Below are 23609 nucleotides of genomic sequence, written 5' to 3'. Positions count from 1 at the left end.
TTAAATAATTTTACAATGGTTGTACTGAATAATATTATCAAATTGACCTATCTCTATTATTGAAATGTTTATATTGAGCTTTTTATTGTATACAGACATGTAACCGTTATGTATTCCAGTATAGTTTTTGAAAATGTCCAAGACGCTCAATGTGATAGTTGATCATGTAAGTAAATGTTTAATTATTTAAGTTTAAACAGATTATTTTAATAAAACCTATGTTTAATTACATATAAGCAGCTTAAAATTGTATTTAATTAATTTTTAAATTGTTAATCAAATTAAACATTTCTAAACTTAAGATAATACTTTATATTTTCTGAATATTATTGTAATATAATTTTGATATATTTGACATGTAGATGCCACCATATTTGTTGTTAATGACAAATGATGGTAAGATTAATGATGTCTCAGGATATGTAGGTGAAATTTGGAAAATCATTGAAAAACGTCTAGAAATCAGGTACAATTAATTTATATTTTTATTCTCCAATTTTAAGTGATGATTAATATTTATAATAAAATATTTATTTGAAAAAATTATATATTAAGTTTATTATGAATCAAGTGTTTTGTTATCTGTTGTTGGTCGAATATCTTTAGTTTTCATTTCTGCATTACTTCTGGTTACAATTTTATCAACTGATTTTTGTTCATTTTCAATAACAATAGCTTTTGGTAATATTTCTTCAGCTTTTAGACTGGTTTCTGACGGCCTGTCTTTAGTTTGTTCCATTTGGATCCCTCTGGTATTAAGCGTGGTTTCTCCAACGACGATCACTTCAGGTGTAGCTAAATTGTTTAATGGCCAATTGACCTTAAATCATACTCAATTTATGATTAATACTAGACTATGTACATTAAATTTTAAAATGTACATAAAAACTGCAAAGACAGTTAAGAATACACGTTCCTTACTTCTTGTTGTGGAGGCACGACGTCTGGTTGCGATGGATTTTGATTGTTTGGAGGAATTGGAGGGAACAAACTCTAAATTAGAACGTAAAAAATTAAAGATAAAAATCATACTGCCAAATTATAGTGTATACAGATGATGTGTGTAAAAAAAGTAATTCATTATACATGTTCACTCCCGTTTTATCACTTTATATAGCATTTCGAAGCAAACCTATGCCTATGCAGTTATGCTTAAAAGCAATGTTTTTAAATATTAACAAAAAAAGTGCACTGTGCTATATTTTTTTTTGTTCAAATGACTATCTTCATGTAAATTGTCAAGAAAATTATTTTTATGAAAATTATTATGTAGAATCTACATTGTAGATAATTACCTACCGAAATATCAACCTCGAAATTCGATCAAATTTAGATTTTACTTTTTGGAAATCATAGGCAATAACATAATTGTAATGATGGAATTTTAAATAGATTAAGGTGTTATTTTACCTCCTCCCTAAATATGCTATAAATTAAAATATTTTAATCTTCTGAAATAAAGAAAGAATGCAATATATTTAACATCATTGGTAGGTTAATAAGATAACAATTTTTTTTCTTAGATTATTACACCTAAAGCGCATTTATTTCACGTTTCTTATGTTCTATAGTATGTTGACGTATTATATTACATTATATGGATAACAAAAATATCTCAGGAATATTATTTTATGAATTATGATTACAGGATTATCGTCACAATACCTACCTATTTGCTATCTTTTTCAAACATTTTTAATGAACTTTAAATACCTACTTAATATTATTTAAGGGTAGAGTACCTCTAATTGTTTTCTGATCTATAAAATGACTTTAAAAACTTATGTAAAACCAAATAATTAGGTTAAGTTAGGTATATTGGTGAACAAAATATTTTGCCCATTCCCCAGTTACCAAGTTACGCTAACCACTAAGGATACTTACTATACAAGTCAAACTCTAATACGGCAAAAGAATATTTAATTTTTGAATAAGGGTAATAAATACAGAAATTTCAGACTTTAGGTTATGTACTTAAGTACAATTTAAGATATCAATAAGTATAAGTAGTGGGTACCTACATTAATTTTATAATTTTGAATAAATCCAAATAATAATAGGCAATAGTGTAATATAGAGTATAGGCACTTGACTAGATATTATTAATTAGTAATTACCTATATCTAGTGATTAATATTATATAGGATCTATTACATTTAAAAATATTATGATTTTTAAACGGGCGATTAAAGTCATAATTTGAATAAGTGTACAACTAAATATGAGATTAAATCGGGTTGATGAGCGTGTCCGTGGATGAATCGCTCATACGTATGTGTTATGTATACGTATTACCTACCTACTACTTATATCTATATATTAAACAAGTAAATAGTATAGTTTAAATATAATATTATGCATTTAGGTATAGGTAATTTCATTATAATAATGAGCGACTACGTAATCATAATTTTGTACATAACATATCTATTGACAACGACAACTTACACCGAGCACTAGTTCTCCGACAAAAGACAAGCACAAAAGGACGAAAATCCAATATCCCTTCATGTTGGCGGGCATCGCTGCGATTTCTGACCCGGCGACAGTACACTATACTATAATAATGTAAATTACCTACGATCGTACGGTGATCTCGCGAATGGAATAGCTACGAAGGTACGCCAGCTATCGTCTACTCGTACACGGACACACGGGACGGCGGCGTAGGCAGATAAGTCTTCTTCGCTTCGGCGGTCGGAGCACAAACAACGACGCGGTTAATTGGAAATTTATATGGCGCCTGGCAGTTCTCACGGCGTGCGCGTAGAGACGGTTATATGTTCGGGTCGTGCAACACACAATAAACGTGTCATTGAAAATGTAAAAACCAAAACATAAAAAAAAAAAAAAAACACAACACAAAAAACAAAATGCCAGAACAGTGCTATTGTATACCACGTTTCTGGTACCGGTGTGCGTGTATATATATATTATATATATATATATTTATACATAAACGTGATAATTATATATACACATAGTATACCTCCTCTCCACGCGTAACAACGTCGAGCAATTATACACGCGTGTGTTTGCGAATTTTAAATTGTAAAACGAGGTGTTTAGCATTTAAAAAAAAAAAAAATTTTCTCCCGTCGAGACCGATAAATTGATGTCAAGCAAATAACGACAGGTAATATTATGTGTGTGTACAGCGGTTTATATTTACTTATAGATATAGTATCTATTCATCTTCGTTCGTCATACAACCGCGACAGTTATGCGATGATGATATTATTAACATTATTATTATGACAACTGGTTCACATACCTACCATATATACATACATGCATACATATATATATGTATATATTATATATAAATATATATACTTGCGACTAGATGTAATTAATGCGAATATTACAATGTATCGTTCACTCGAGTAAATGTAAGTAATATTTAACAATATTATGTGTAAATTATATGCAAAAAAACAGTAATAATAGTATCTAACCGAAAAACGCTCAATAAAGTTAGTTTTTTTTTTTTTATTTGAAGAGAGAGCAAAATAAAAAAAAACGTCTAAATTATGATGTATTAATAGTAATTATGTTGTATATTATTCATATTTTATATGCGTGTATAATGTATATATAAATATGCGATTTAAAAAATTGTGTATTCACTTTTCAGTGTTTCTTAATAATGTGTAACAATGGGCGTGTCTGCCCTTGGCTCTATCAAAGGTGATGAGAAGTGGGGGCGGTAACATATTTTATTACAACACTAGATACGGCGGCCACCCCTTTATGTCTCATATCGTCAATTTCATGAATTTTTTTTACACTAATACACGTTTTGTAGTATATTTACTTATTTGCCAATTTATAACAATTGTGCAGGTATAGGTACCAATAAAAGTAAATACGTATAAAAAATATGGCCCTGCTCTAAAGAGGAATGTGGTAATCTACGTTTTGCCTCTTCAAATATCGTACAAGCATGTAATATACATTATTCTGATTTAAATATATCTGTTTACGAGTAGGAGCAATTACGTGCGTGGAGACTTCACTGCAGGCAAATTAATGTTGAAAGAAAACACTGGTGACGTCCTCTTGGTGCCGATTGTGGTCACCACTACTGACGTACAGGATTTTGATTTTTCAATTCCGATTTTTAAAACATGGTACGTTACTATTTATGTATGTATTATATATACTTGTAAATGTCACAAGAATGGTGTATAGTGTACTATAATGGATATATTATTTTGTAAATAGTAATGTAAATTATTTTCATGGCTACAGCAATGCACCAAGCGCCCGTCGATTCGAAAATTATTATGAATTGTCAACTTTCATCATTAGAAAATATTTTAAGATATAAATCCGATTTCTGAAAGGCTTTAAATCATCATAAATTTTTCAATAATGCTATTATAAGTAAATAATATTTAAGTACACATCGTCTAATGTGCTATAGGTACTCTATATATTTCTGTTTACGGGTTTCTTCTATGTAAAAGCATTTATTGTACTGCAATGGATAACGCAATTCCTATACACACAACCGCTATAAGTATATTATATGAATTATTTATTGTAATACCGTAAAATCTCGAAAGCATTAAAACATAAAATCACGAACGCTGTTTAAAATTTAAATGTGAACGACTATCAGACGTGAATCATATAGTTATAGTTGTACTGAACTGTATGTATAATAAATATACCGTTACACGTACATTTAATAAAATAGTGAAAATTGCATAAGAACTTATAACATGGGCGTCCTCAAAGGGGGGGGGGGGGAGCAAAACAGGGCACTTGCTCCCCTAGAATTTTAAATTTGTTATTTAATTGTAATAATTTAATGTACTAATGATAAAAATTAATAATGTTCTATAAGTAAGATGTATAATAACAATACCTAAATGTAATGATAATGGAACATAATAATATACTATCAATAAAATGTATAAAAAATCTTCATTTATTTTTTAAATTAATTTTGTCCCCCCCTAGAAAAATTTCTGGGGATGCTTATGACTTGTAACAATATGTTATGTTATGCTTTTGTTTTACAAAATGTAATATACTCGTATTATTGGAAATTTGTACCTATTTTATACATATGTTATACAAAGTGTAATACTCACTATAATCACTATTTTTGTATTAATTATATCTGATTACCCATGTTTAATTATACAATATGTACTTATACATTACACTAAAACTGTGCATTGTAAAATTTAAAAAAAATCTATGTCATTAATAAAGTATTTAAATTTTAAAAACGTTATTTAATTTTAATTTTGCAAAAAGTTAATTTCAATATGAAATTTGAGAAACCCGTGTTCTATTTTATACATGTCATATACTGAGTAATCCTATTGAACAAAATTCATTATTTTAAAATCTATTTATGTTTTTTTTAAATAATTTTTTATATTATTCCTAGTCTAAAACAACATTTTTTCATGATAATATATTTTTAATATTTTTGATCAAAATTTGGACGAGTAATTTATGAATTGATTATTAAAAGTTTTAGTAAGCGAAGTAGCAGATCAACATTAGTGGGGTTGGGGTAAATTCTTACCTCTCCAATTGGCTCATCTAAACTTTAAATAGTTATAACTTATAAACTACTCATCTGAATTTCAATTTTTATGTATCGAAATATCCCAAAAAATATTCTGTTTTAGAATATGAAATTAAAAATGTATGTTTTCATGCAAAAAAGTAAAAACTTAAAAAAAAAATATAACAATAAAAAATATTGAAAAGTATATTTTTAAGATCCTTAATAAATTTTAAAATAATTAGTGTTGTTCAATAAAAGAATCGCTCTGTATTATGAATTATAAGATAATATTACAAAAATGTATTATCTACAACGAACCGTTGTCTTGACATAAGCGAATACCGTATAAAATTCATAGAACTAACCGGGATGTATCGTCTTGATCTTTCAGGTACGAACTGTACGCAAAGTACACCGTCAATCGAGCTACTTCGTTGTCGTACTTGGTTACCTGGAGTCCGGAAGTATGGGCAGCGTTTTTGTTGACGATGTTCGTGATCGTCGTATGTATGTGGTTCGTCGCGAAAATTAGGTGAGCAATGTAAAAATCAAATATGATAGAATACACACACACAAACTATCTTGTTTAATATTATATTCCGTTAAATAAGTAAGCTGCGTTCACGTATGCATAACTGCTACTGCCGCACGTGTATAATTATAGAGCGAGAAAAGGTCGGAACCTATAATATAATATTATGTATATATATATTACAGCTACAAGTCATAAATATTTATACGTTATGAGTTTATGACCGACGAAGCAAATTGAATATTGGTCGTTTTTATTCCTTTTATTGACGGAGAAAAAATATCTATTTTATAGATAATATTATCTTTATGATATAATATGCATACAACCAGTTTTTTATAATCATGTACTTATAATATATTCTTTATATTATAATAGTGATACATTTAAATTAATATTTATTCAATCTTGTAAAAATTTAATTTTGTGAAATTTCAACGATATAATATTGCATAATATTTCTTATTAAAATAAAACAAATTGAACTTATTAAAATGATAAAAATAATAATACAAAAAAATACAAAATATCGTGAAATATAATAAGAACAATTTATATTAATTAGTTTAATTAGTTTCATCTTTTTTTTTCATCAAATAAAATAGCTTTAAGAATCATTTCTTTTAATTAAAATATAAAAATAAACCTATCATTAATAATTTTTTAGTTTAAATAACTTGAATAAATATACTGTTTGTAATTTTCATATGATATTTGGTTCATAAAAATATAGATATTTACATTTAAGTTTTAAATACATTGCTGCTAAACACAAAAAATGAATTATTTTTATAAAATTGTCACGTGTGGGGTTTTATTAAATGCGATATAATCTTAACTAAAAACAATGTTTTCATAAAATATTTGTGCTACACATTATTAAGTGCAGTCGTAATTATTATATATTAGACTCATTTAAACATTTTAAAATTTAAAATACAATAAAATAAAAGATAATCTCAATTTGTATACTTTTAGAGCATGTATATAGGTTATAAAAGTGAACAATATATTCGTGTGAGAGAATAAATTAAATAGATTGAGTAGTCAACGTGTATACTTACACCTCAACCGAGTGGTCTAATGTACGATCTCGAGAATTTCGTGTCATATGATATAAAAAATTATGAATAATCACGTATAATTATTGTACACGTAAATAAAACGAATCGGCCATTCGGTTTAAACTGTTTGCTGGCCGAAACGAATACTATGTATATAAATATTGTATGTAAAATCTAAAGTAAGACGATATTCAAGCCGGTACAACAATATGCAAATGTAACCTTTGCAAACGCTCGAATAATGCAGGGTCCTCGTGCATTATCAGAGAGGGGTAAAATCAATAGCGTAGTATATATGTGTGCGTAGGTCTATGTGTATGTGTGTGTGACTGAACGTTTTTCACCCCTCTATGATGGTCGTGAGCTTTGTACCAGGATCTTAGGATCCAACCGCACGCTTTTAGAGCTTGGGCGTGAAGTCCGTCAATCCAGTTGACATTGCGAACTTTGCCGCGAAAAAAAAAGTCGTAATTTTTATTTCTTTCTTTATTACATATTTTCTAGCAGATCGTCCATAAAAATACTATCAATTCGAATTATTATTTTCCTGCAGTTCGTGTATATTTGCGATAAACAAGCAGAAAATATAAATATTTTATGTATTTTATATAGGTACTATATTTTCAACAATGTGATTTACCGTGTAATTCGATTGAAAAGAATGACATGGCTATATTAAAATATACTTATTTGTATAATTACGTGAGATCTTATAATAGTTTTTAAGTGCACGCTTTCTTTTTTGTAAATTCACGTGAGTATAAACTTTTGTACAAATTATACAACGCGATTTTTTTTTAGAGGGTGATAAGAAACGGATAATTAATGTCTTGGTTAAATTTTTTCAATTTGATTTTTTGCTAATAGTGTCTAATAGTACGGAATATCCTATATCCTAGCATATGCAAGAATGATAGTTTTTGTGTTTTAGATATTTTATATTGTCAGTGGACGACGTATCTGTGGTACAACCGCAAAAGTGGCAGCGATCGGCTACCAAATCTCCTAGTCTGATATCCTATTTCTTCATCGTATGGGGATCAATTTGCAGTCAAGGTATATCCGTCATACGTAATAACATTTATGTGTAAGAACTAAGAACACGCGTACGGACATAGTTTAATGTGATGGTTGACCGCAAACCGTGATTTTGGCGTCGATGGACTGTGATACTGCATTGCTTTTAGAACAATTAACACACAGTAATTAACAGTGAAACAACTTAAAAATTTAAATATTTATAAAAAGTACAAGTATTAAAATAAGATAAATTTTTATCTCCGAGTCTATCTCAAGACTCGTAATAAGTTAAAACCAAACGTTTTTAAGATTTGTATTACCTATGTTTTAATATCCGTTGTTAATTTGTGAATTACTGCAGTATCATGACATAAAAATATCTAAAAATAAATGATAATAATTACTAAAATTTAAAATTTTATCAATAAATTCGATTCTACTTTACCCATAGAGAAATAATGAAATGTTTCATACCTAACGCACACATTATGTGTAGGTACTAGTTTAGAAAAAATGTTCAACAGTAAAAATCTTATATATTCGTATTATGTAGTAACACTTAGTATAAATGCATAATTAAATATATTTTAAGCTTTTTCCTAATCATATAATACAAACGATAATAACTAATAATTGCACTATCAATCTATCTCGATCATTATTATTTGTAGGACTTCACACCGTCAATACCAACGCCTGTTCCGTGCGCGTTGTTTCCTGGGTCACCTTGCTATTCGGGCTGTGTATTAGCACGTCATATTCAGCTGTGTTGTTTTCCCGGTTGACTGTTGACAAATCTGACCTGGCCATCCCTTCGTTGGAGTCGCTGTCTAGGCTTCGAACACACGTGGTGTGCGTGCGACGCAACAGCTTTGGATACTTGCTATTTAAAGTGACTATAACATATAATTATATTATTAATAATAATTTTTAAGAGGACGCTGACACCTATGTTTTTTAAGGTTTGATATAGGTCAATTTATTAATCCAATTTTAAAGAAAAATGAAAACTGAAATACATTTGAATAATACATAATAATTGAAAGTAACTCACAAGTGGTGCTCACATTAAAGCCGCATAGTTAGTTTTTACTTAATTATAAAATAATATACAGAACAAAAAAGTTTCACGTGTGATAGAATCGAAAAGTTTAAGTTAAAAGTTATTCCACTTTGAAAAACATAAAAATATAAAAAAAAAAACGATAAATAAAAAATAATAACAGTATTATACATTTTCTTAGATTCAATTTCTCTATTTAAATCATTAGCTTGCCTTTCATGAATGTAATTTGTTTATCGTTAAGAATTAAACATTATATAATTATACAAAATATAAGCAGCTATTTTAGTATATTATATGATATATTAGTTCATAAAAAATGTAATTTACCTCAAAATATTTTTTAACTGTATTCATTTAGTATTTTTTCTAACAAATCATCAAACTTTCTATTACTTTTTATGATGGAACAAATACAAAAGCACCGGTCATCTGAGTTGCGAGCTTTAAGCTACAATTTTTTAGATTTTTATATTGACTTTGTAATAATTCTGCCTAAATATGGCGATAAAGACTTTAACAAATATAAAATAAGCAAACAAGAATTTTAACTACAATTATGTTCTTTTTCGTATTTATTATTGATTGTTCAAAATTCATCATCACGAATTGCGGTTTTACAATATTTATTTCAAAATTCAGGACTTTGAATATGTAACTTCATATATTTTGAAGTTCGCTACTTCTTTTTTTTACTCCAGTAGTATGTACGCCAACGGAACTTGATCAATTCCTTTAGTTGTATCTATGATGTGTTCTAATATAATAAATATCTGAAAAATATTTTTGGAACAACTTTAAATGTTACATAAATTAACCAACTAGGACTATTCATCAAGAGTCTCAAATTGTCTTTTGTTGCAAAAATTAATATTTTCTCACTTGTTAATTGATAATCAATACCTTCGAATGAATCATATAGTAATAATTTATGGTTCGCATGGTATAGTTTGTTTAAACTTAATCAGTAATTCAAGTAATGCTTCCATATTTTGAGAATTTGGAGGCATATTTGTTACACGTGTAATTTTATATCTTTCCTTATATTTTGACGTTCAGCAAGTTCCGATAAAATAACAGATTGTACAATCCACAAATCTATTCTCAAAATTTTTCTCCTGGGGGTGCTTCAGGATATTCCGGGATTTTCTTTTATATCTGTCATAACTTTTGAGGCATTAATTATTTCTAAATTCAGTGTGTGATTATGTATAGAATTTTTAAATCTTTTATAAATTATTATATTTTATCCAAAATTACCCATGATAACCTGAGCAGAACATTCTCCCTTTTTACAATAACTCTAATAAAATCAATCATGGTTTTTGGAATGTTTATAATTAAGATATTCATCAAAATGAAAAAGCTTTCTTCTTCCATTTTAATTTATAATTTCAACCATAATTTAAATGAATAAGCTTAGTGTAAATACGAATTTATGTACGAAAAATATACAAGTTAATTAATAAAAAATCACAAATTGCGGTGATGACCGCAAAACTCATAATGAAACTGAACTAGTCAGATCAGTAATTGAAAGGTATAACTCTATACCAACCAATTGGCAACCATTTATCCGATTAATCCAACTATAATAATGATTACAGACGAGTACCATTTTTTTAGATTATTAATTTAACGATATGATAATAATAAATAAAAATAAACGTATACCTATATATATATTAAATATTATATATTGTCAATAATATAAGCTATAATCTTAACTTGACGTGAAAATACATGATTATTTCATAAAGATATACTACAGGGCCGTATTTGGAATTTTGCACTCGCGGACACAATATTTGTGACTTTCTTTTTCAACACTTTTTTTTAATATCATAGTGATGGTAGCCAAAGTTTTTTTTTTCACAGGAGGCCATAAAATTAATTAATTTTTTATGTTCCCTTTTCTCGTTGACAATTTAATTTGTAGTTAATTTTTAGCAATTTTAAATGAGTATGTACTCTTTACATGTCTTTTTAATATTAGGTTAAACACAAGTTTCTAACTAACTTATGATTTAGGTACTATCTACCTAGTTTCTACTATATAATACTCATAATAATACATAATACATATAATTAATAATTATAAATAATATGATATGTTTTACAATTTTTTTTTCTTCATTAAAAATCAGCAAAATCATTTATAATATCCTCATATTTAATTTTTATTGTTATTTCTGTTAAAATATTTAATATTGAAAGTGCGTTTAATCTATGTTTAGATATTGTTGACCTTAAATATGTTTTTATGCACCATAGAGTTGAAAATGACCGTCAGAGATTTAAACAAGGAGTACATAGAAATATGTGTAAAAAACAATTCTCACTTACGGGTAAATGTCTTCGAATAAAATCTTCTATTTTTAATATAATATTTCATAGCAATTACCTATAGTTAATGGAGAGTTTTGAACATAATTTTAAAAATGAACACATCATTAATAAATGTTACGTCCAAATCTTTTTTATACATTGAGCACAAATGTTCAACTTAAACACGAACTTCTGATGGGTTTTTTTTTTTTTTTGTAATTCTTTAAAAAAACCATACTTTGTTATGACATAATTGATAATCATGAGCTACTTTTGACTTGTTAATTCTTCTATTGTAGAATCACAAGCACAAAATATTTATTTATTTTTAACTTAAAACTACCTACTAAATTGATTACATTTTCATTAGTATTAATTGTTTTATAATGATGTTTTAATCTTTTTTTACATTTGTAAATCGTTTCGTAACGATTTTCAGAACATTTTTCATTGCTAGTTCTTCATAACGTTGAAACATATTATCAGAACAGTCAACAGAGATTTATAACATTTATATCAATACTTTATATTTGTTATACAGTGTACATACATCAATATTGACTGATTGTGGATAATTACTTACCACGTTGAACTGTTAAAATAAATCACCCCAAAATAGTAATACTAAGGTAACTTCAAAAAAGTTCATTAATTTAAGTAAACCAAAAGTTTCATCATGAGTATTATATTTTCTGATAAGTGATATACTACAAAGACTTTGTTTAACATTTAACATTATCCTAAATTTGGTTTAAAGCTTTGCATGCTTCATCCCGAGCGGACCATTTTATTTCGGAAAGATTTTTCAATATTAAACTTTTCATGTTTACTTTCATTTAAAGTTCCGACACTGAATATATGCAGGAAAAAATGATCTGAATAAAATTGAGAAATCATACTAAATTGAGGGAATTTATGTAGAATCAAAAATATGTGAATGTGTAAATTAAAAAATATATAATATAATAAAATGTACAATATTTTTTGAGAGAAATCTTTGTCTTTACAAAAAAAAAAAAAAAATTAATGTTTGTTTATTTATTATCAATGATAATTTTTTCACCCATAAGAAATTTTTCACCGGTGCTATCTACTTAAAACGGTCCTGGTGGTACATGAAAGTATCTTACAAAAATTAAATTGGAATTTTATTTTTAAGAAATATAAAATTTTAAAATTTCAAAAAAATATATTGAAAACATTTTTTTTTTTTTAAATAATATTAAAGTTAGAATACTAAATTCGAGAAAATTAAAATTGAGAAATAATTTATTAGGAAAACTGTACTAAATGAAATATAATTATAAAATTATATTACTTATATTTTTAAATTTTAAATTTGCACGCCTTAAAACAAAAATTTATTTTTATTTTTCATTTTAGAATATTAGAAAAATTTGTTGTTTGTATTCTGCCATACTTATGCAGATATACTTTTAGGCATGGAAAAGTAACACATAATATAAATTCTCTATACAATACGATAAATGCTGCGTTTAGTGTAAGAGATAAAAAAAAATATGATATAGATGTGTTTCAGGGACATTATGGATTTATCATTTTACTATTATAACATGAAATTTGACTATTTGAATATTTTAATTTATAAAAGTATTTGACTTATCTATTGTAGATATATAAACTAATAAATGATGTATGATGCCTTGGTAAATGGTTATAATTTAACATGACATAACTGCATTGCGTATATATATATAGTAGATGTATACAACTTGTATAGTCAATTTCTAAGTACTATATCCGTTAACTTGCACTCTACTCAATAATTCAGTTAATGCAGTTCAGTAGTTTCGTTAAAAATCGATTTATATATATTTTTCAACTCTTTTATATTTGTATGATCCTATAAGGGTATTAAAAATAAAGTTATAATGCATTTATTAACAATTATTATAGTAAAGAGATATTTAAAAAAAAAAAAAATCAATGATCTCAATTATTTTTAAAATATACTTTTAACTATAAAACTATATGATATTTCGATTATTTTTTCTATTATTTAATTAAAATTTTGTAATTAAATTAACTTTTTTTATATGTATAACTAAAATAGTTGATGTTTAAGATAACATTCCTAAAAAAGTTCATTTTGATTATACTTAATAAAAAAAATTACTTTTCGTGTTTGTTTTTCATATTATAACAAGTAAGTTAACGTAAAATTTTATTATTTTATCTAAATAGGACATGACATGTTTATATAATATATGTACCTAAATGAATATTTTTAATAAATTATTACTAAAAATAATATGCGTAGTTATATTCATTAAAATTTAGTTGTATCCACTAAGCATGATTGAACTAAAACGATCATAAAAAAATGCATAAATTATAATATGTATATTGTATAGTAGTGGATTTCGAATAATATTTTAGATTTTTTTATGCGCCTGTTGCATATTTAATCGGCTTTGGACTTGTATAAAAACACAGTCCCACTAATTACGCGCCTGTCTGTATATTATGATGTATGTCACACGATCGTACTACGATTAAGTACCTATAAGCAAATATATTATCAAATACGAGTATGCGATAACAATTATTTATACCTGCAGGCGAACGAGACGGATACGTTTTTAATGGAACGATGGCTGGGAGTGGTGAACGTTCCGCCGTGTCCCCAGTACGAGTACGGTGACATCGATGTGATGGCCAAGTCGGTGTGCAGTGATCAAGCTCTGTTGGTGTTAGAGACGCCCATGGTGATGGCCAGGGCTATGAGCTACCAGGATGGGTGCCGAGTGATGTCAGTGGCCGGTCGTCACGCGGTAGCTTACGCGTCAGTACTGACGGTCAAAGGATCACCATACACGCCCCTGATTAACGAGATGCAAGTATATTTATGTAATAATATACGTAATATACGCAATGACCATACACGGTGTAATCGCGTTAAGGACATATGCCCGGACAGTGTCTATGATTCGTGAAGCCCGGCGTGAAAAAAACTGCGTAGCCTAACATATTATATATTTATGTTTACAAATGTTTTTGAAGTACTCGCTTTCTTACTATACACGTCGGTTAATTCAAATTTAAATGAATTCGGCAGAATAGAACGTCTTTTAGAAGTAGCAGACAAAAATAGTGTTATTTTTGCAACACCCTAGTACATCAAAAGATCATGAGACTAAACCATTCCTTTAAAAACCAAATCAAAACTACGAGCAGTGATTACACTAACAAAAAAAAAAAACTCTTAAGATTTTCTGAAATTATTATATATATATGTTACGGTAAATGATGTTATATCAGAAATTAACGTTATTCGCCGGTTATTAACGTTATTTACCTACGAATGTGGGAATTATCGTTATTTTCTAGTGAATAACGTTAATAACCGTATGATTTGGGAAATTTTGATCTGATTATAAAATAAAAGAGGTTATTGCGAAAGATTTAAAAAATAACCAAAGAACCAATCATCAAAGAAGACAAAATCAGAAATTAAATCATAGAAATCGCAGAAAAAAATTCGGAACTTGGTACTTAAATATTTTTTAATTATTTAACGATAAATTTCTGAATTTTAAATATAACAAAAATAAAACTAAAATATAAATATTTGAAAATTATTTTAAATATTTTTTTGATGATTGTCAAGAAAATATTTGTATTGCATGTAAAAATTCAAAAAAAAATTTAGAAAAACAAGGAGAAGAAATGATGAAATTTTCTAAAGAAAAATTTCCTCAGCTTGAGATAGGCTTAACTGTATGTGTATTTATACCAAACGTTGATAGAGCTCGTGGTTCTATGCAAAATATACTATCAGTTGTCACTCAAGTTGAACATGATTTATACAAACTCTGTAAGTTAATTCTTAATGAAAAAATATACTATTAAAATTAAAATTTGTTTTATTATTTTATAAGTACGGAATATAGTTGTCTTAAATATTATTTCACATGCCAAAAATAGCTATTTGCAAATAAAATCTATTAGACATGGACAATGTGATAAAATTAGCAGATGGTAGATAGTTGACACTGAGGGAAGTAGCTAGTAATAATTCGGTTGCGAGCCCTCGAAGGTACCAGCGTTGTCATTGCAAGACTAGTTGTAATAATAATAAGCATTGTGCCTACCTTGGGGCTGAAAAATTATGTTATATTAAATGTCATGGGAGTAAAACTTGTAAAAATAAATAAAAAATAATAATGCATTTATTCTATTTTTAAAAATATCTGTGTACTTACATAATTTTTCAAATTGTAGTATTTGAGATTCATGCGCTTATCTGATTAATAACATCAATTACCTGTGTATTTGGTCATTAACGTGATTATCCAGTTTATAACGATAATTACCTGTATATTTGGTAAATAACGTTAATAACCGGTGAATAACGTTAATTTCCATTTAACATGATTTACCGTAACATATATATATATATATCTTAAATATTTAATCTGAAATCTCTACATAGGTAAGTATTTTAATTCTAAAACATTTTTTCACTATTTTTATAATATGAAACATACAATTTTAAATCGTATTATAAATGAAATAATACAATTTTTAAAATAAGATTTCATATTCTCTTTTTACGTATGTAAAACTCTAAATCTTAGTAAAAATCGGGCTTAAGTGCAACTTTAACTATATTATATCTGACCATTAAAATGGTAAAATCATGGTCATTATTATAGTCTCTGCAGTATTTCCATGGAAACAAGTAACCATTTTTTATCAGTCTATCCATGTCAGCCTTAAAAAGTTTAACAACTTTTAGTGTTAAAATAATCGTTTATAAACTGTTACTCGTAAAAAGTACAATGAAGTAATTTAGTAAATTTTCCATGTTATATATAGGTTATAGGTACTTCATAATGCCTAATTAAACATTGGTTAATAATTGTATCGCATATTGTATATTAAAGTACAATGGAATGTGATAACAAAAGAAAATCAAAACAAAACTCAACTTAGTCTGACTTGTCAAATAGTATACAGCGGATGCATCTATCATAGTAACTTGCGCATAATTATTTTAGTGTCTCTATCCTGCAATCATTTATACATAAAGGCACGGCGTGAATGGAATTAATTATTGATGCTCGTCTGTCGTCCACTACTCCATCACGTTATGGGTTGTCAAAAAATCCTTTCCTATAAAATACATATTTAATGTGAATCATACAATATAATATCTCAATAAACTAATCAATAATAAAACCTAATTAAATTTAAATAATGCACAAATATATTATTTAGGTGAGATTATAAATAAGTATACCAATATCATATCGACCGCTTCTACCTATAATAATAATTAATACAGCAACATATGAAACTATTTTGTATAATGTAACAACAGTTTCAGCACTGTTTGGTAACTTGATACCAGAGGAAATATTCCAATGATTTTTGTTCGCGGGAAAATTGTGAGTAGATATCCACACAACACGTTATTAAGCTCGTTTATTCATATAGTTTTTAATTACAATGATTTTAACTACGAAGACCTATAATATAGATATTTACTATAAATTTCTATTGACTTCCGAAATGTGAACACGTAATAATAATGATTACAAAAACAAGTAATCAAAATTTTAAAATTTGATGATTATCGATGGAAGCGTATAATTACTTATTTGAACCCAACAGTGGTTTATTAATCATAACAAGTTTAATTTCGTTTACGATACTATGGATGTATATGTTTCTCATCTACGCCATACCCGTTATATTATATTTGAGACTATACATATTTTTCTACACTCACCCAACCTATGTCACAATCTCTAATTAAAAATAATCATACAAGATAATATAATATACGCTGAAAGTTTTAATAAAAGCGCGACATCGTATGATTAACGCGTATGCATTAAAATTTAAAATCTAAAATTATAGGCATATGCCGTAAATCAAAATATGGTTTTAACAAATGATTATGAGACAACGGATTTGTATAATAAAGTAATAGCACATGATTGTGAAAAACCCTGAACTATATAAGATAAACGAAAACATTAATATTTCACAAAATATGCGCCATAATATAATATAAATAGATATCCAACTCGATTTATTCGAAAAATAAAATACTTTTCTGTACGCGCGTTATATGCAAAACAATATATCATATCATATTTATATATATAATGTTCCACGATAGTATTATGCTATATATGCACGTGGTCAACCTACTCGACCCACGGGGATACGTCACGAGGAGCCGTAAAATGGCTACGACACACTACCATTGTTTAAAATTCGAGAAAATAAATATCGTATATCATTTTTTGCACGACATTGTTGTATACCTCTGCATAACAATATCATACCGGCGACGAGAATTCACAAATTTTTCGCTGATCGCGCACACGTGAAAATAAAAAATGTCCGATCGAAAATAATATTATAATATTATGTAGGTAGTTTTCCGGAGGGGATGGGGGGGTTCATCTTTCGTTCGTCGTCGCATCATCTCCAATTCGGTCGAGCGAAGCCGGTGATGAGCGCGATCCGTCGCCCGACTGTTGGTTCCAGGCCACAGCTTGGCTTCATACGTCCGCCAGATAGAGTTACGCGGCGTGGTTATAATATTACTATTTTAGTAAAGCGTATTCCAACACCAGCCATTATCCGGATGACTAATCGATAAAACATTTCGATAACAAATAATAATTGCGAGAAACAGTAAAAGCAACAATTATTTAATAAGTGACTTAAGTATATAAATTCACTCAAGTGAAGAAATTTAATGGAATACAATTTGTTATCCATTTATCACATTTGAAATATTTATAAAAGAAATAAAACAGTCTAAAAGGTAGCTTAAATTTCGATCTTATGAATTTGCATAGTAAATTGAACAATTATTCAAACTTAATATTTTTACAAATTTGTAAAACCTGTAATTTTTTGAAAAAAATTGCTTAACTAGACTTTTAACCACTTTCAGATTAAACAAAAAAAAAAAAAAAGAACCTAACTAATATTACTTGAACCAGTAATTATAACTTTAAAAATGACCACACGTATTAGTGTTTTTTCCTATCGGATTCAGTCGATTTCGTTCCTTTTTGTTTGTAATATAAGTACAATATATTTCAATGATAGAAATAACGCACGGTGTCACACACCATTATAATATATTATTATGAAAGTCGAAAACAGCTGCTGCAGTGACGCTAAATTATATATATTATATTATTATGTAACATAGTATCGACATCTCAGCAGTTTATAGGATAACATATACTTCACTGCCCTACTACTGCAGCAGATCTATTCGTTTCGAGATTTCAAACGGAAATCGGCTATGATCTTATTGTTATTTTTCACTTCTGAAAATTCACAGGGAAGTATAGAATTTTCTAGTAGAAAACAAATGTATAAAATTCCATATTGATTATTAATTTAAGTATTACACTTATTAAATAATTTTAACTATGATATCACTTATAAAATTATTTTTTTTTTAATTCTAAGTCAATATACGAGTATTGTAATTATTACTAACCAAAATAAATATTGTATATGTATTACCTATTAATCAACTATACAACGATTAAATGATGAGTGACATACCACAGTTAAAAAGCCATAGGCATGTCGTCAAAATTAAAACGATTTATTCGTGTATCAGTTGTAATCGTCATAAAAATTATTGGACAAATAATTTATACCGAAATATTTGTTTACAAATAAACTGTAGTCATGTATTGTAATTTTTATAATAATTTATAAATGATTATGGCTAATCCGTTATCAATTTAATAAATGTTTCAGTTGTTTATTATCACCGATTATAATATGGTATGTTAATGATATAACTGCCGTCACGCATTACACATATAGTTGTGTATTTAGGGTGAAAGAAGAGGATATACGACATATAATTACTTCTCTAGTTTTTTTTAGCATTTATTCACTAAAAATACGATGAAACGTGGTTATACGTGTCAAGTATACGCCGTAAAATACCCAATATTTTATATCTAAGTATTTTTAATTCAGATAATTCAAATTGGTCTTGTGAAAAACATCACGTGTAATGTACATTTTCATGATTTTTTTTTTTTAGGGTAGGGAGGTTGGGGAATACCACAATAAATAATCAATAACGATCTTCTTAAAGTAGTAACTACTTGTATACACATGATTTACACAATAAAATTTAAGAAATAACGATTACGAGTGAAATCACAAATATATTGTTTTTACTTGTAAGATTTTTACCATTCACAATTATCTACGTGAAATTAAAACCACGACATTTTTTTTAGCAATATATCATGAGTGCACACAATGATTTCATTTCAATATATATAAAATGTGTACATGGTTTTAACCGATGTCGTCTTCCATGTAGAATGGTGTCGCTGCTCACTAACGGCATAGTGGACTACTTGCAAAAGAAATGGCTGTCTAGGCAGTTTCGTGACTGGACGTTTACTGAAGCCGACAGCATCGGAGTGACCATTGGACACGTACGTGGACTACTCATCGTCCTTGGATTATCCGTCATCGTCGCCACTGCTGTCATGCTCGTCGAGCTGGTCACCGCTAAATCTAACCAACCCACAATTTCGATTCCATTTCGTAACGTTGATCGCAACAGCCAAAACAGCGTTTATGAAACTGCTAATAGTATCCGTTGGCACAAATGTCGTGATCGCTAAGAGTGCTATATTTATTATAGTTCCTTAAATTCTAAACTTTATAAGCCCAATTCAAGTTAATAAAAGTACTTGGTGGGCAACTCACACTTCATTGCACGACAACTAAACATAGCAAAAGTAGATAGGTAAGGGGAAAGGTGTTGAATTCCGCTGAGTAGCGACACGAAACTACTTAATGTTTATTTTTGAAAATAATTTGTATCTAAATATCTGTAGTCTATATCGACAAATATTTATAAAATATTTATATTAGACATATAAACATATTATAGGCTTGTCTAGAACTATTTCAAAGGTTTGTTTACGAACACTTTAAAAAAAAATTAATCTAAAAGTTATTTTTTATTTAATTCAAACTCAAAGTTTTAATCGTACAGTTTTCCTGTAAACAGCTATATATATTATATAGAAAATTCAAAACTTTGAGAGTGAACACACATCACTATTTTAAAAACACTAACATTTTTTAACACTTTTTTTTTAGATAAAAAATTTCAATATATCATAAAATATTGCCCTTATTTTATTCATCAAATTTAGACCCAAAAATAATTATAATATTAACTAATAAATTTAATATAATTATGTTAGTTTTAAATTACTGCTTGTTTACCTATTTGTATAATTTAATAATATGTGACCATACTATGAGAAGTAATGAAACATTTTTCAACAAGCTCTTCTTTTATAGTACAATCTTTTATCAATTATATAAGTTTCAACATTATAATATAATAATAAAATGGATATATTATTTACATAATATATAATCATGTTATTTATGTAATATATTATATAATACTAAAGTTTTATTTGTATTTAAATAATACACTTATTAAACTTAATTTTCGGGCAGGGTTGCAAAATGTTTTAAAAAAGTGTTTTAAACATACATTTTTAAAACGTTTTAATTAATTTTTAAACAATGTATTGATAGTTAAATTTATTTTTGATAAATAAATACATTAACATTTAATATTTTTATAAATTAAATTTTTAAATTAATTATTTAAATTTTTAATACTTTAAACAGAGCATTAATAAAAATAAAAAAAATAAAATCACTTTAAAAAGATTTTAAAAGTTTTAAACAAAAAAAAAGGTAGACAAATAGGTCCTGTTCTGCTGTATAATAGGTTTCGAGTGGATTACTGTAATGGATGTGCTATATTTAAATTCAAAGATATAATTTTGTACGAAAAACAGTCGTAAGCAGAGACGATCTGAAACCTACAGTACTAAGTATATTTCATGATATAGTTTTTGATATTGCTATTGAAGTAATTTTTTTTACTATTATAGTACTTACTACTTAAAAAGTTAGTTTAGTTTTTCACAAAAACATTGCATTATTTTGTTATCAAGTTTATTTATTTTAATAATATATAATATTTAAACCATAATTTATTATTGACTTTTGACTTTTAAATCAATACAATCTTACCGTAAAATAGCTCATAGTACAAAATAAGTAATACATTATGTTAATAGTTATGTTTATGCGTTTTTAAATATTATTAGTTACAAAATGAACTACTTGTGAAGGATATTATATTAAAACTAAAAAATGTTGATCCAGCAAATAATTTTTTATCCACAAACTATATCCAATTTGCCACTAAAAATCACCACCAAATTTGAAAATTTAAGCATTTTTACTACTCCAAATGGTGGTGATGACAAAAAAATACATATCATTGTAAAATCAATAATATTATCACTTAGTTAAGAATCTAAAACATAGTTTTAAACGAATAAAACATTTATTTACTATAATTTTAAAAAAAAAAACCTTTTTTTCTAACTTTTTTTTCAGGTATTAATCAGTCGTCATAACTTATAAACATAATATTATAATTATAAGCATTACATTTATTATTTACATACGATAATAATTATAAACAATTTTACACTTCACTTAAAAGTAAATTTTTACTTACTCACTTATATTATGACACTATGAAATTTTTGTAATCATGTAAATAGTTGTAATAATGATCAAACATTTTATAGAAATTAGGGAATTAGGCCATCGTCAATTATGTAGCAAAAAAGTCTATTCTAAACGCCGTCTGATCATATTATGTAACAATTATAAAATAATAATAATGATAATAATACACCAAGTAGGTACAATATCATTTACTAGCATGGCAACTAGCCAGTATTGAAATATCCATCAGTGATAAATAATATTATCTAAAAATAAAGTTTACCAATCATAAAATCTTGACTTAAGTTATCTACCAATCAGGTCGTAATAATATTGTATAAAAATCTTTTAACATGTTTTAAATAATTCCTCTACCGAAGCAATTAAAAACATATAAATATTCAAATTTCAAATGAACTAGAAAGATAATTTAAATATCTTGTAAATTGACGAACTTTTGATAATCTAGTTCATTCTTTAAAGCAATTTATAATATATCATATTATAATTATGTTTTTTATATATTGTCACTATAATATCTACTAGTTATCGACTATCAAATATTAATTAATTAATATTTAATACAAATTTTTATTTTTATAGATTAAAATCTGTTTTATTATATTAGAAGTTATAGGCTATATATTCCTAAGATAAAATAGCATATAAAATACAATAAAACATCAAAGAACCATATTACCTCCACTCATCACATCCCCTAAATTCTTTGTATTAATCGATAACGATTTTTTGAAGACTTATATCCGATATTACATCGATTTTGTATTTTTATATAACCATTTATAAGGACTATTATCTTTTCTATAAATATTTTAATAACTGAAAAACTACTCATTTAAGTTTTGAAATAAGTAAAACAACAAAAAAGGGAGTTCGCATTTGGAAAACAGAAGATTTATATAACTACAAGAGTACTCAGTACTCCTTAATTAGTAAAAAAATCCCAAGAATTTAAAAATATAATTTTACATTTAAAAATTCCAAAAATCATAATTTTAATAAATTTATTTTTAAATTAAAAATGGGGGTAGGCATATATGCTTTATGAATCACTTTAACCACAATGTATAATTTTTTATTTTAACCAATGATAATCATAATCATAAAAAAAAATTGAATTATCAATTGTAAAATATTTTTATCAGAAATTCGATGTGAGGGTTCCAGGGATAATGTGGGTGCATCGCTTATGATAAATTCTTTAAAACTATTTTTGTTTATAACATATAATTTTTGCACTTGGACACCTATGATCTATACATTAGGAATTTTACAAGGTAATATTGTTGAATCAATGAATTTCAAATGATGTTTCAGAAACTTAAATTATGCGAAAATAAATAAATTTCATTTATATATTGTAATATATTGTATTACAATATATATGTATACATTTAGATATTTAATTAATTGCCTATGAATATAAAAAGCTATTTTATTGTGATA

General features: G+C 26.9%; 2 protein-coding genes across 2 annotated transcripts; one reads left to right on the top strand and one right to left on the bottom strand.

The window, feature by feature from the left end:
• The first annotated feature begins 83 nt into the window (after positions 1–83).
• Positions 84–20466, top strand: LOC112594156. The gene is made up of 8 exons (XM_025338812.1): positions 84–166; positions 363–466; positions 3993–4133; positions 5928–6068; positions 8064–8188; positions 8824–9044; positions 14126–14400; positions 19900–20466. The coding sequence occupies exons 1-8, from the start codon at positions 134–136 to the stop codon at positions 20207–20209; spliced, it is 1350 nt and encodes a 449-aa protein (XP_025194597.1). The 5' UTR covers positions 84–133; the 3' UTR covers positions 20210–20466.
• On the bottom strand, positions 375–2880 carry LOC112594159. The gene is made up of 3 exons (XM_025338814.1): positions 2449–2880; positions 922–993; positions 375–820 (listed from the first exon to the last, which is right to left on the bottom strand). Exons 1-3 carry the CDS (start codon positions 2521–2523, stop codon positions 560–562), a joined length of 408 nt encoding a protein of 135 aa, XP_025194599.1. The 5' UTR covers positions 2524–2880; the 3' UTR covers positions 375–559.
• Positions 20467–23609: the final 3143 nt, after the last annotated feature.

The sequence above is a fragment of the Melanaphis sacchari genome, unplaced genomic scaffold (assembly GCF_002803265.2).
Source record: "Melanaphis sacchari strain LSU unplaced genomic scaffold, SCAv2.0 Contig221_pilon_pilon, whole genome shotgun sequence".
NCBI classification, from domain to species: domain Eukaryota; kingdom Metazoa; phylum Arthropoda; class Insecta; order Hemiptera; family Aphididae; genus Melanaphis; species Melanaphis sacchari.
The sequence above is the reverse complement of the archived record's forward strand: the minus strand, read 5'-3'. Positions and strand labels throughout refer to the sequence as shown.